The following is a 12,076-nucleotide window of genomic DNA, read 5'->3' on the forward strand; positions in this document are numbered from 1 at the left end:
TCTCACACATTTTGCCCAGAAAGAAAGAGTTTCCTTGTTTATCGCTTTTTTTTTTTTCCTTTAACAACAACGAGCAGCTCATTGGGCCCCCTCCAGGACTACCTACTGTCAATCCATTCCATTCGCGATAGGTGCCACCAAAACAAGGATCCAAAAACCCCCATTTCACGTTTCCCTATTCCCCGGGTGTGTGTTTGGATTTACTGATCTATTCCAAAAGAAAAGCCACGTTTTAGAAAAGTGGAACGATAAGAGGAAGGAAGCGAATTATCGTCATCAACAATTAAAATTACTTGAAGGAAGAAGGGAAAAGGGACAATTCATGTGAGGTCTTCTTTACGAATATGTTTGAATACACCCAAGGAATTGAAGATGGGGATGTATAGAAGAACAGGACCTTGACAGGGCTTTGATTAGTTATGAAGCAACAACAATAAAATATGCATAATACGGATTAGAACGAAAGCGTGTGGTGAGTAGGACAGTTGAATGCACCGGGAGGCTCATATCATAATAATATTGCCTTCATAAGGTGGGGGCCACCTTCTTGTAAGACTGGATCCATAGGACACTCCTTGCGCACATCCTTCGTCGTTTCTTTTTCCTTCTTCCTTTCCTCGCTTCCTAGAGTGCAGAACATTCTTCTAGATGATTCATCTTTTGGATAGTAATTATTCCATGAAAAAAAAAAAAAAAAAGTCTTGTATTTTTTGAGAAATGGCCTTTTTAACTGTTGTTTCCCGGTTCTTTTTCAATTTTCAGTAGTCCTTTTGTTTTATGGGTAACGTGTTGTTTTCTTATCCAACAATGTTTGTCAGGCAATTTTTCCCTTGATTAAGAAAACACACCATTTTAATTAGCATGAATTACTATGTTGAAATTTATGGGTTTTGTGTCCAAATAAATTACTCATAATATTATTTCCTTTTCTTCTATCTTGCATTTTCCCCTCCTCGCCCTTAAAAACAGGTGAATAGCATTCCTCCTAATGTAAAGCAAAATGTTTATTTAAATATTTACAAGTTTACAACTACTTTGTCGTAATCCTTCCTCGGTGATAAACACCCCCGAGTAAATTACTCATAATATTATTTCCCTTTTTTATATTTAAAATATTTTCCTACTGTCTACTATAAAAAAATAAATTTAGAATTTTGTATTCGGTAAGAAATTAGTTTTCTTCATATAATAACAGGAGGTAAACCAAAATCTCATATTTCTATAATATATATCAAACACTAAAAAATTAAACGATTTCTCAAACGCATGACTCACTACAATTTAATACAGTTTCTATTAAAAAAGAAAGTCGATATTTAAAACCGTATAAAATAATATTTTATTTTTAGGCCAAGGAAAAAGTTACGTGCACTTTATTTTTGAATGGTCCCTATAATAGTTTTTAACAAGTGGCCATGGTAGTTAAATTAAATTAAATAATTCAATGAATATCAGTGTAATAAAATATTATTAATAGCAGCGTATTATTTATTTCTTTTTGCCCAAGATGAAACAAAGAGAAGGACTAAAAAAGTGATCTTCGCCACCCGCTCCACCCAATCCACGTTCATTTGATTTTTTTCATTACCTCCCCTCCCATCCTCCCCTCCTTACTGTCAGTGTCCTCTTTTCCCATGTCAGGGAGATCGGGAACTGCGACCTGTTGAATTTGGATATTCCTCTCTTCAAATTGAAAGCTCATCTCTTTGAACCTGTCTCCGGTAATAGCACTTTTCCTCTGAAAATCGAAGTCCTGCCTTGTCGCTTCTGTCTTGGAAGATTGTTCACTCCTTTCTGATCAAATCCACTGTCAGCCCAAGCGGTCACGCTTCAATTGCTTGTTCTTTCCTATTGTTGTTCGTACAACACTTTCCAAAATGCACGGGAGCCAGCGATTTTTCTTGGTCTTAAAGCAGATCGAAAAATCGCCGGCGAATTGATGGAATCAACATCGTGGGTGTCACTGTTTTTCCCATTTCATGGAGGTAATTGTTCGGTGTAGTCGCTGCAGACGGTCCAGATTTGATTGTACGCTTCGGTTCGCCGTCGTCGTGTTCGAGGTAAGCTCTTCTACTCGATCAGTTTCTACTCCTATTAAAATCAATTCTTTCAGTTCAATGTTGCTCAAATGTTTAGGGTTTAGGCATTTTAAAATCATTTGCTGAACTATGCTCTGGCTCTGTTTGGTGGCGTTGATTTAGTCCTCTGGAAGAACAATATGATTTTTGACAATTTTTTTTTTCATATGTCAATGAAATATTATTCCCAATTTGTTTAATGGAAGGTTCCGAGAAAAAGTGTCTTACATTTCCCGGAAAGTTAGGGTTTTTTTCTGGGAGCTACGTTGGATTTGGAAGGTGCTGGGTTAGACACTATTGTTCTTTTATTTCGAAGATCCTGTTTTATCTGATCTCCAGCTTCTTAACTATCGCTTGGTACTTTACAGATTTACATGAAACTTTTCACTAGCCTCTCTGGCATCTGACTTAGTGTATCATATCTATTACTTGTTTCTCTTTTGGTTTAACGAGCTTCGTTGCATACCTTCTCAGTAAGTTTGGGGGAGCTTTTGGTTCTGAAGTTTCCCTTTTGAAGTTCCTATCTTTATTGGTGTTAGATCCACGATTTACTGCAAGCTAGAAATAATTTTTTTTTATCTTCCAATTTCATTAAATACATTGCGGTTAAGGACTTAGATTGCTTGATGGGCTCATCTTGGTTAACATACATTAGTGTTCTTCCTCTTACTGCTTTAGATTCTATGGATACTGGCATGGTCGGAGGCCACAAATGCGATACCTGAAGAACACCAACTTCTTGGGGGAGGCCTGGGAAGGAGAAGTGAGAACATTGCTTCGCACTCTTGCATCCATGATCAGATACTTGAACAGAGAAGGAGGCCTGGTCGCAAGGTCTATTCCATTACCCCTCAGGTTTATGATCCTGGTCTTCCAAAAACCCTTCAGCATAAAGGCAGGGGATTACTTGGAGTGTCAACATCATCAGGGCCTCAAAATGATGCAAAACAACCTATTAGAATATATCTAAATTATGATGCTGTAGGCCATTCTCCAGAGAGAGATTGTCGGAAAGTTGGTGATATCGTCAAAGTGAGTATTTGATATGAAGTTAAAAACAAAAAAAATCTTCTTCTTTGCATATTACCGTGGTTCAGTGGTGGTATTCTGCTTGTCATTTATTTTATTATATTTTGTCTTTGTTTCTATGTTTACAGCTTGGAGAGCCTTCAATGTCATCCCCTCCTGGTTTCCCTACTTGTAATTCTCATGGGGACCCTCCAGTTCTGGGGGATTGTTGGTACAACTGCACTGCAGAAGATATCTCAGAAGAGGACAAAAAACGTCGCCTTCACAAGGTTAAATACTTTTTACAATTATTTTTGCTTTGATTGCATGGTTGGTAATCTTAAGAAAACATCACATGGTGTTTTTTTTGCTTGTTATAGTTAATTATAATTTATAAGTCTGTTGGGTACAACACTGGTTTCATCTTTTTACACCTGTTTGTAATTGATTGCAGGCATTGGGTCAGACAGCCAATTGGTTTAGGAGAGCATTGGCTGTTGAGCCTGTTAAGGGAAACTTGCGATTAAGTGGATATTCTGCTTGTGGACAAGATGGAGGTGTGCAACTTCCTCGCGAATATGTTGAGGGTATAACTCAATTGTTTCAAGCCATTTGTGAATGTAGTGGTTTTTTTATAATAATTCCTGTCACATTTGTACTTGTGAATTTGCAAAGTGCAAGGAATGATTTCTCTTTTCCCTGTCCTCAGAGGGTGTATCTGATGCTGACTTGGTTCTTTTGGTGACTACAAGACCTACAACTGGGAATACACTTGCTTGGGCAGTGGCATGTGAAAGGGATCAATGGGGCCGTGCCATAGCTGGTAGCTTGTCATTAGGAAGATATGCTTGTTTGAACGATCATCTTTATCTTTCATTTGAGAGGCTTCAGAACTTATAATTTATTAATGTTTGCAGGACATGTAAATGTTGCTCCTCGCCATTTGACAGCTGAGGCGGAGACTTTGCTGTCAGCTACTCTGATCCATGAGGTTGGTTTGATTCTTGAATGTAATTGAAATTTGGGCAACATGGGAGACATTTAGTAGCGGTGTTCATCATATTTAATCTTTTCCAGGTTATGCATGTTCTTGGTTTTGACCCACATGCCTTTTCTCATTTTAGAGATGAAAGGAAAAAACGTCGTGATCAGGTAAATACTGCCTTGATGCTGTAAAATATTGTATATTATATTTTTGAACTGTTAGTCCTCTGGCATAATTTTCTGTGTTGAGTTTTATTGCTGGTAATAACTTTGTGCTAGCTAAGCAAAATGTGTTGTAAAGCAAGATTATCACATATACTGATTGTGCGATAAAACTTATTTGATTTGTCTCTGAAATTAGTTCTGGAGTCATAATTAATAATGATTAGAAAATCTACCTTCCATTTAATCCAGTGGCTTGTTTTGAAACAGTATCTGTTTTAAATTTATGGCAGTTGCCTGTATTGTTTCTTCAATTGATATCTACATTGCATCATTATTGTATTTTGGCATTTGATTCAGCACATTTTAGATGCTCATCTTTATTTGGTTACTTTCCAGGTTACTGAACAAGTCATGGATGAAAGACTTGGGAGGATGGTAACTCGTGTGGTGCTTCCACGAGTTTTAATGCATTCGCGACATCACTATGGGGTATTTGCTTGGGAACCCATTGCCTTTTTTATAATATTTCAAGTTTCGCTCTGTCATTTATGTGTGCTTTACAGTTTCAACAAATGATTAATGATAGATTTGATGGCAGGCATTCTCAGAAAATTTTACTGGTTTAGAGCTGGAAGATGGGGGAGGACGTGGTACATCAGGTTTTTCTCTTTTCATTTATTCTATAAGCATTTTTGTTAATAACATGCACGCCTGTCTCTTCTTCCATCCCCCTCCACCGTCCTTAAGAAATTCAAACATGGTTGTCTATAGTTTCTAATTATTGAAACTCATTAAAAGTTCAACTGTTATTTATGTGTTGGTATAGTGTCATAATCTCTTGCCTCAATTTTCCTGTTAAAGATCATAAGGGATAAAGTAGTGATGGGCCCATGTTTATAGAAAGTGTTAGGAATCTTAACTCTTGTGCTATAGTGCTATGTTATTGCTGTGTGCTCACGTGGGGTTTAATGGTTGGAAAGTTATGTATTACTTGCCAAATAGAATAGGAAGTTGATTGCTCCCTTTCTTGGTAAGATTTATCTCATTTTACTGGCCTAACCTCATTCATGCCCCCTGAGAATCTTGCAAGTGAATGGCCTGAAATAGTAAGCAACTATAATATTTTAGACACCTTGTTTGACATCCTTGAGATTTGTTTATGCTACCCACCAATGAAGTAATGGTTAATGTAAATTAAGTTATTGACTTACAGGCTCTCACTGGGAAAAAAGGCTTTTGATGAATGAGATTATGACTGGTTCTGTGGATACAAGATCTGTAGTTTCAAAAATGACACTTGCTCTCTTGGAAGACAGTGGATGGTACAAAGCCAATTATAGCGTGGCAGATAATCTTGATTGGGGTCGCAACCAGGGTACTGAGTTTGTTACCTCACCTTGCAATCTCTGGAAGGGGGCCTATCATTGCAACACAACACAGTTGTCTGGTTGTACATATAATAGGGAGGCAGAAGGATACTGCCCAATTGTAACCTATAGTGGAGAACTCCCTCAATGGGCTCAATATTTCCCGCAAGCTAATAAAGGTGTGTTCTATGTTTACCTCATGATAAGTTGATTCCTAATATTTGAAATCTAATATCTCGGGGCAGTTTCTTAAGTGTTGATGCTAGCTATCACTCATTGTACCTTGTAGACTTGCATTCAATTGATATGTAACTGCAAGTTTTAATGTCCTACTGAATAAAAATTTCTTGGCTTTGGCCAAATTGCTATCTGTAACTTCTTTAAACACAAGTCATTCATGGCTTTCATGCTTGTTATAAATTATTAAACAATATAATCTCTTGGCCATAGTAGTGTTTTTGTTGATTTATTTCTCATTTTTTGTAGGTGGACAATCCTCATTGGCTGATTACTGCACTTATTTTGTTGCATACTCCGATGGATCATGCACGGACACCAGTAGTGCAAGGGCACCTGATAGAATGCTTGGTGAAGTCCGAGGGGTTAACTCTAGGTCAGATTTGTTGCTACAAAATTTTCACTCTAGCATTGATTTGCAAGGTTTTTGTGGGCTGCTTAAAGTTAGAGGGTCTATTTTTGCATTCTTCTAATGCAGGTGTATGGCCTCGTCATTAGTACGAACAGGATTTGTACGAGGTTCTATGACCCAGGGAAATGGTTGTTATCAGCACAGGTGTACCAATAATTCTTTAGAGGTATGCACTGTGGTCTATGGTGTTAAGCTGTCAATAAGTGCTCCCGTCTGTCTGATGCTTTATTTGGTCATATTTCTATCTGGAGTTTGGCTGCAGTCTGAATCTATATGTTCTTAATCACCAGGCAGCTTCTTATATCGTTCTATTGGGTCTTCCAGCAGAGAAAGATAACAAATCACGTAGTACAGAATAATTTTGTTAGTTGTTGGTGTATATTCTTTTAATATGCTGTTTTCTAGTAAGGCAAGGATTGCAGGCCTGCAAATCCTTGGTCAATGATAGTATTTATTTATTTTTTGGATAAAACTAGGAAACTTCATTCACAAGAATGTAAATGGGTACAAACTAAGAAGTAGCAATCTACAAAGAGAAAAAACACAAAAGAACTCCTCAAGGAAGCATAACCAAACCTAGTGAGCAGGTTCATAATATTTATTTCATTCTCTAGTTGAGCAGCCACTTTCCCATAGGACAAATGCTTAAACCAATTTGAGTTGGCCATGACTACCATTTTTTTCTGTAACAGAATGATGGCTGTGCCTCCTCCTTTTTTGATGAAATGATCATTGATCATAGTTCAATGTTACTTACAGGTTGCTGTGGATGGTATTTGGAAATTGTGTCCTCAAGCTGGTGGACCCATTCAGTTCCCTGGATTTAATGGTAACAAGAAACTAATTTTGTTGATGTATTTGTTTACGCATTGATGCCTGTTGATTAATGAGTTGACAACCAATCCTATTATTAAATAGGTGAATTGATCTGCCCTGCATATCATGAGCTCTGTACCACAAATCCTGTCGAGGTGCCTGGGCAATGTCCTAGTTCTTGTAATTTCAATGGAGATTGTATTGATGGAAAGTGCCGCTGCTTTCTGGGATTTCATGGTCATGATTGCAGTAGGCGTGAGTTATCATTTCCATTTTCCCTTCATTATTTACATGTTCAACTTCTATGCTATGTTACATTCAAAAAAAAAAAAAAAATTCTATGCTATGTTCTTTGACAGAAGATTTTAGTTTTGGCCACTCTTGATTTGTTGTCATTAATTGTTTTCCAGGCTTCTGCCCCAGGAATTGCAATGGCAATGGCAAGTGCCTCTCCAATGGAATTTGTGAATGTAAAGATGGCTATACTGGCGTTGACTGTTCCACTGGTATGTGTTCAGGTTATTAAGCCTTTTGATCTCCATCCTGTGTAACCAGTATCAACTAATTTTCACCCAAATTACTCTTGTAAGAGATATTCAGTTAGGCGTTGTAATCATTTTTCTTTTTGCCGTGTTATTTTTGTGCTTATTGGGGGGTGTGGACAAGATTAGGAATTTGCTACGAAGTTATGGTATGGAGGATTTGTTTGGACTTTGAAGTGTTTGAACATGTATACTGGTCAGAAAGTAGTTTCCTATTATATACTTCAGCTTTTGTAGTTTCTGTTATTCTGCTGAATTATTTTGGTTCATAAGGACATATAAATGAAGGATTTAGATTGATTTCGTCTTGCTTAATAATTATTGTCAGTAGGAAATACATTTACTTAGTCTTTCTTGGAACAGTGAGATTATTGACCTGTCCCTTGCATGAAATGCAGCTGTTTGTGATGAGCAATGCAGCCTCCATGGTGGGGTTTGTGATAATGGAGTTTGTGAATTCCGTTGCTCTGACTATGCGGGATACACATGCCAGAACAGCTCCATGCTCCTCTCCAGTCTGTCAGTTTGTAAAAATGTGCTGGGAAAGGACGTGTTTGGACAGCATTGTGCACCCAGTGAACCAAGCATCCTGCAGCAGTTAGAAGAAGTAGTTGTCATGCCCAACTACCATCGACTATTTCCTGGTGGTGCTAGGAAATTATTCAACATATTTGGCAGCACTTACTGTGACGAGGCTGCTAAACAACTAGCCTGCTGGGTAAGTTCTCTCTTCAAATTCTTACTTGTCATCTGACTATGGGCTTATTTATTTGAAAAATAAGTGATTTTTATATTGTCTAAAAAATGATTTATTGTTTGGAGACTATGAAAAGTTGAAAGTTATTTTGTGTTTGGCTACAATTATATAAAGTACTTTTTACTTGAAAGTGCATCTTAAATAATTATAAGTTATTTCTCAAAATAATCAGATCTTTTTTATGTAGTACTAGTATTTTTTAAAAGCTTAAACAAACATTCTAAAATTTCTCAACCTACCATTCTCTAAACTATTGAATAAGCTGGATCTGACACATCTGAGAGGTATAAAAGAATCATGGTTTCAACTTGCGAGATCATTCTAGCTCTTCAGTACACGGATACTGTTAAACGATGCATCTCTTGACAATGCTAGAAACGTGAAGCTCCTATTTCATATGAAGTATGATAATTCCTAACATATATTTGTGCGAATAACTTGGTACTTGATCTTCAGATCTCAATCCAAAAGTGCGATAAGGATGGTGACAACCGGCTCAGGGTATGTTATTCAGCGTGCCAGTCATATAATCTAGCGTGTGGAGCTTCACTTGATTGCTCCGACCAAACCTTATTTAGCAGTGAAGGGGAAGGTAAGGGCCAGTGTACAGGCTCCGGTGAGATGAAAATGTCTTGGATTAATCGACTGCGAAGTACGTTTTCTTTGAGAAACAGTTCCTTGAAAGGAATTGCTGTAAAATATAGGCAGCTTTAACATCACTTCATATTTCTCTCTTGGGGGTTTTGGCTTGTAATTTTTCCAGGGCTATTGTTGTAGGGAAAAGGTGGCACGTGACTCCTTAGATTTAGTGGCTGCTTCCTCGTCCAAAATTGTTTAGGAAAAACTGGACGAGGAGGATACAGTCCGGGCTTTCGAAGAGGAGAGCCTTTTGTAGAGAAAATTGGAAATGCGTGGAAAGAGAAAGTAGCAGAGAGGAACAAAGAAATATATATATATATTGAGCTGGTTGTCAAAAATTAGGCCGAAGGCCTCTAAAAAAAGTCTGATGCTTCTTGTATATATTATTTGATCCATGTCTCTTGGTTCCATATCCCTTTCTAGTTTGTGTCGTGGCGGGTCGATAGATTTGATGGATCTTTCTCTGTCGATTCATTCCAGATTCCCCGCAACTGCAACGTCCCATGTTAAACGGTACGTTTCAAAAAATAATTATCATGCATTGCGTAACGCAGTAACGTTACAGACCACCAGGATTATCAGAAAGTTATTTCTCAACATGAGCCATTTTGCATTGCGCGCGCTTGTTAGATTGACAGATTCTTTTTCAGGTTTAGTTATACAATATTGTTGGAATCTTTGAGCAAAAGAAAAGTAGTAATCAGGAACCTATCTTGGCCATGCCTGCCCTTGAATAATGTGTTATATTATTTTCCCACGGTGGTGCGTACTCCTTCAATATTTTTCCAAGTCACTTTTAACTAATTTTTAAGTTAGTTAGAATAATAAAATTATTTTAAAAATAAATTAATTTTTAATTTTGCACCTAAATTTAAAAAAGAATTATTTGAAATGTGGAAAGATTTTCTTTTTCAAAATTGAAGTAGGATATTTTTTTGAAGAATTTGTTAGAGGATATTTTTAAAATTGTATATCAAAAAGTACAAAAAGAAGACAATAATTTATACAAAGAATAAAAAAAAAACTTTTAAAATGTGGCTAATAAAGTTAAAAAAGAGCAGAGTGTTTTTTTATTATTTATTTTTGGGTTTTACACCTGAAATAGAAGGAAGCAGAGTTTGGAATTCGGATCATAAGAAAAGGGGCGAAATGATCAGTGGGTTACGCAAGAGACGTTTTAGGGTCCATGCTTGAACAAGTAATGGTGACAATATGTCGGCCTATGTGAGTATGAAAGCGAAAGGGTATATGGCGGGGACAAGAGGAGAAGCTTCGCGCGGCTGTTGTTCCCCTGCGATTAAGATGATAATATCTCGTCCGTTCAAAATTTTCACCAAACTAAATCGGTTATCTTTCCAAAAATATATTATTATTTTTTTACATGAAAGAAGAGATTTTTTGCCAAAAAAGACAACTCAACTCTTCAATTAAAATCAAGACATTGTGTTGATGATAACAATCCTCTCACATTATTCGAACCGCAACATTGAAACGGAAGAAGAGTAAAGAAGATAATGAGATATTTTAAAATACCTCTTTAACGGGAAAAAATCAAGACATGCGTTATATGAATTTTGTTTGACTTTAATTTAATAAAGTTAAATCATACTTTTAATTCTCTAACTTTATATAAGATTTCAATTTGATCCTTAATTTTGTGAAATATTTTTTTAATTATTTAACTCTAATATTGTTAGTTTCAAATGATTTTTTGTGTGTCAATCATTATTATTTTAAAAAAATTAAACATAATATGTCAATATTTAAAAATATTTTTTTAATATTTAAAAGTTTAATGTAAAAATTTGTTGGGATAAACTAACAATATTAGGATTAAAGGACTAAAAAGATAATTTAGAAAGCTAAAGGATTAAAATGAAATGTTATATAAAATTAAAGGACTAAATATATACTTTAGCTATTTAATAAAATATACTTACATCAATTTATATGTTCACTAAAATTCTCTTACATATATTATCAACGTTATATAATGTAATAAAAATTAATTTCATATTTACCTTTATATAATATTCATTTCTTGCAATATTAAATAAATTAGGGTTAAATGATAATATGGATCCTAAGCTTTAGGGTCAAGGACGATTTGAACTCTGAACTTGTATTTGAAATATTTTAAATTCTAAACAATTAAATTTGAGATAAATTTAACCCCACAAGTTAATTTTAAGAAAACATTCATTAGTTAGTGTGGGCCGAAAATTCTCTCCTCTTTTCTACTTCTCTCCTCCCTCCCTCTCTATGTCTATCTCTTCATCGAGTGGTTCCTTTAATTTTTGCTCAAATCTTATCTTTTCCACCATCTCTGGCAAGCTGCTCCCTCCAACTATGCTTCTACTTTGTTTAACACATAGTTTGCCTCATCAACTACTTCCATTTTGTTCAACACATACTTTGTCTCCCCACCTACAACTATAACTTGTGCCCTTCACTTAATTCATCATCAAAAACTCTCATTGTCCCAATTAGAAGAAGGTTCATGTTAGTCACTAGAAAACCAGCTCCATCATCCCTAGAAGCTTATGTTACTCTCTCTCTCTCTCATTATGTCTCACTCTTTGCCTTCTGCCCCCCCTTTCTCCTCCTCGTACGCATAAAGAAGAAGCATGGTAACTCCTATACATAGAAAAGAAGGATTGTGGAGCATGGGATGCATGAGTATGTCATAACTTAGCATCTCGGCTTAGGATTATGTGCCAGGCTAGTACTGGTCTATCCAGCAAAAAAGAAACAGGTGTCGCTTATTGATTGGGCCAAGCATTTCTACCAAATCAAATTGCTAGCCCAGATTGTGGATCCAGTTTTGACTTCGCTAGAGTGTTTAAGGAAGTTCGGTGAGATAGGTACTAGTTGTCTATTGGATGATGGACCTAGCAGCAGTGCATGAAAGATATCATTTAGGGGTTGTAGTTTGCACCTATAACAAAATGCAGAACAATGAACAAACAAAAGTGGAAAACATTATAAAAAAATTGACTTGCAGCGATGATTATATTAAAGTTGTTAAAAGTTTTTAACAAAGTTGCTGCAAAAGCTTCTATGACTTATTT

The 12,076-nt window shown here is 36.1% G+C and overlaps 1 protein-coding gene across 1 annotated transcript; it reads left to right on the top strand.

The window, feature by feature from the left end:
* Positions 1–1,524: 1,524 nt before the first annotated feature.
* Positions 1,525–9,415, top strand: LOC129303266 (uncharacterized). Its single transcript, XM_054942461.1, has 17 exons — positions 1,525–2,060; positions 2,757–3,110; positions 3,236–3,376; positions 3,541–3,673; positions 3,796–3,909; positions 4,004–4,077; positions 4,164–4,238; positions 4,632–4,724; positions 4,834–4,894; positions 5,449–5,781; positions 6,089–6,215; positions 6,318–6,417; positions 7,011–7,080; positions 7,170–7,322; positions 7,478–7,573; positions 8,008–8,327; positions 8,823–9,415. Exons 1-17 carry the CDS (start codon positions 1,980–1,982, stop codon positions 9,078–9,080), a joined length of 2,583 nt encoding a protein of 860 aa, XP_054798436.1. The 5' UTR covers positions 1,525–1,979; the 3' UTR covers positions 9,081–9,415.
* Positions 9,416–12,076: the final 2,661 nt, after the last annotated feature.

This window comes from Prosopis cineraria, unplaced genomic scaffold, assembly GCF_029017545.1.
Source record: "Prosopis cineraria cultivar Desert tree isolate PC_DT_omini unplaced genomic scaffold, ASM2901754v1 PC2, whole genome shotgun sequence".
Taxonomy (NCBI): Eukaryota; Viridiplantae; Streptophyta; class Magnoliopsida; order Fabales; family Fabaceae; genus Prosopis; species Prosopis cineraria.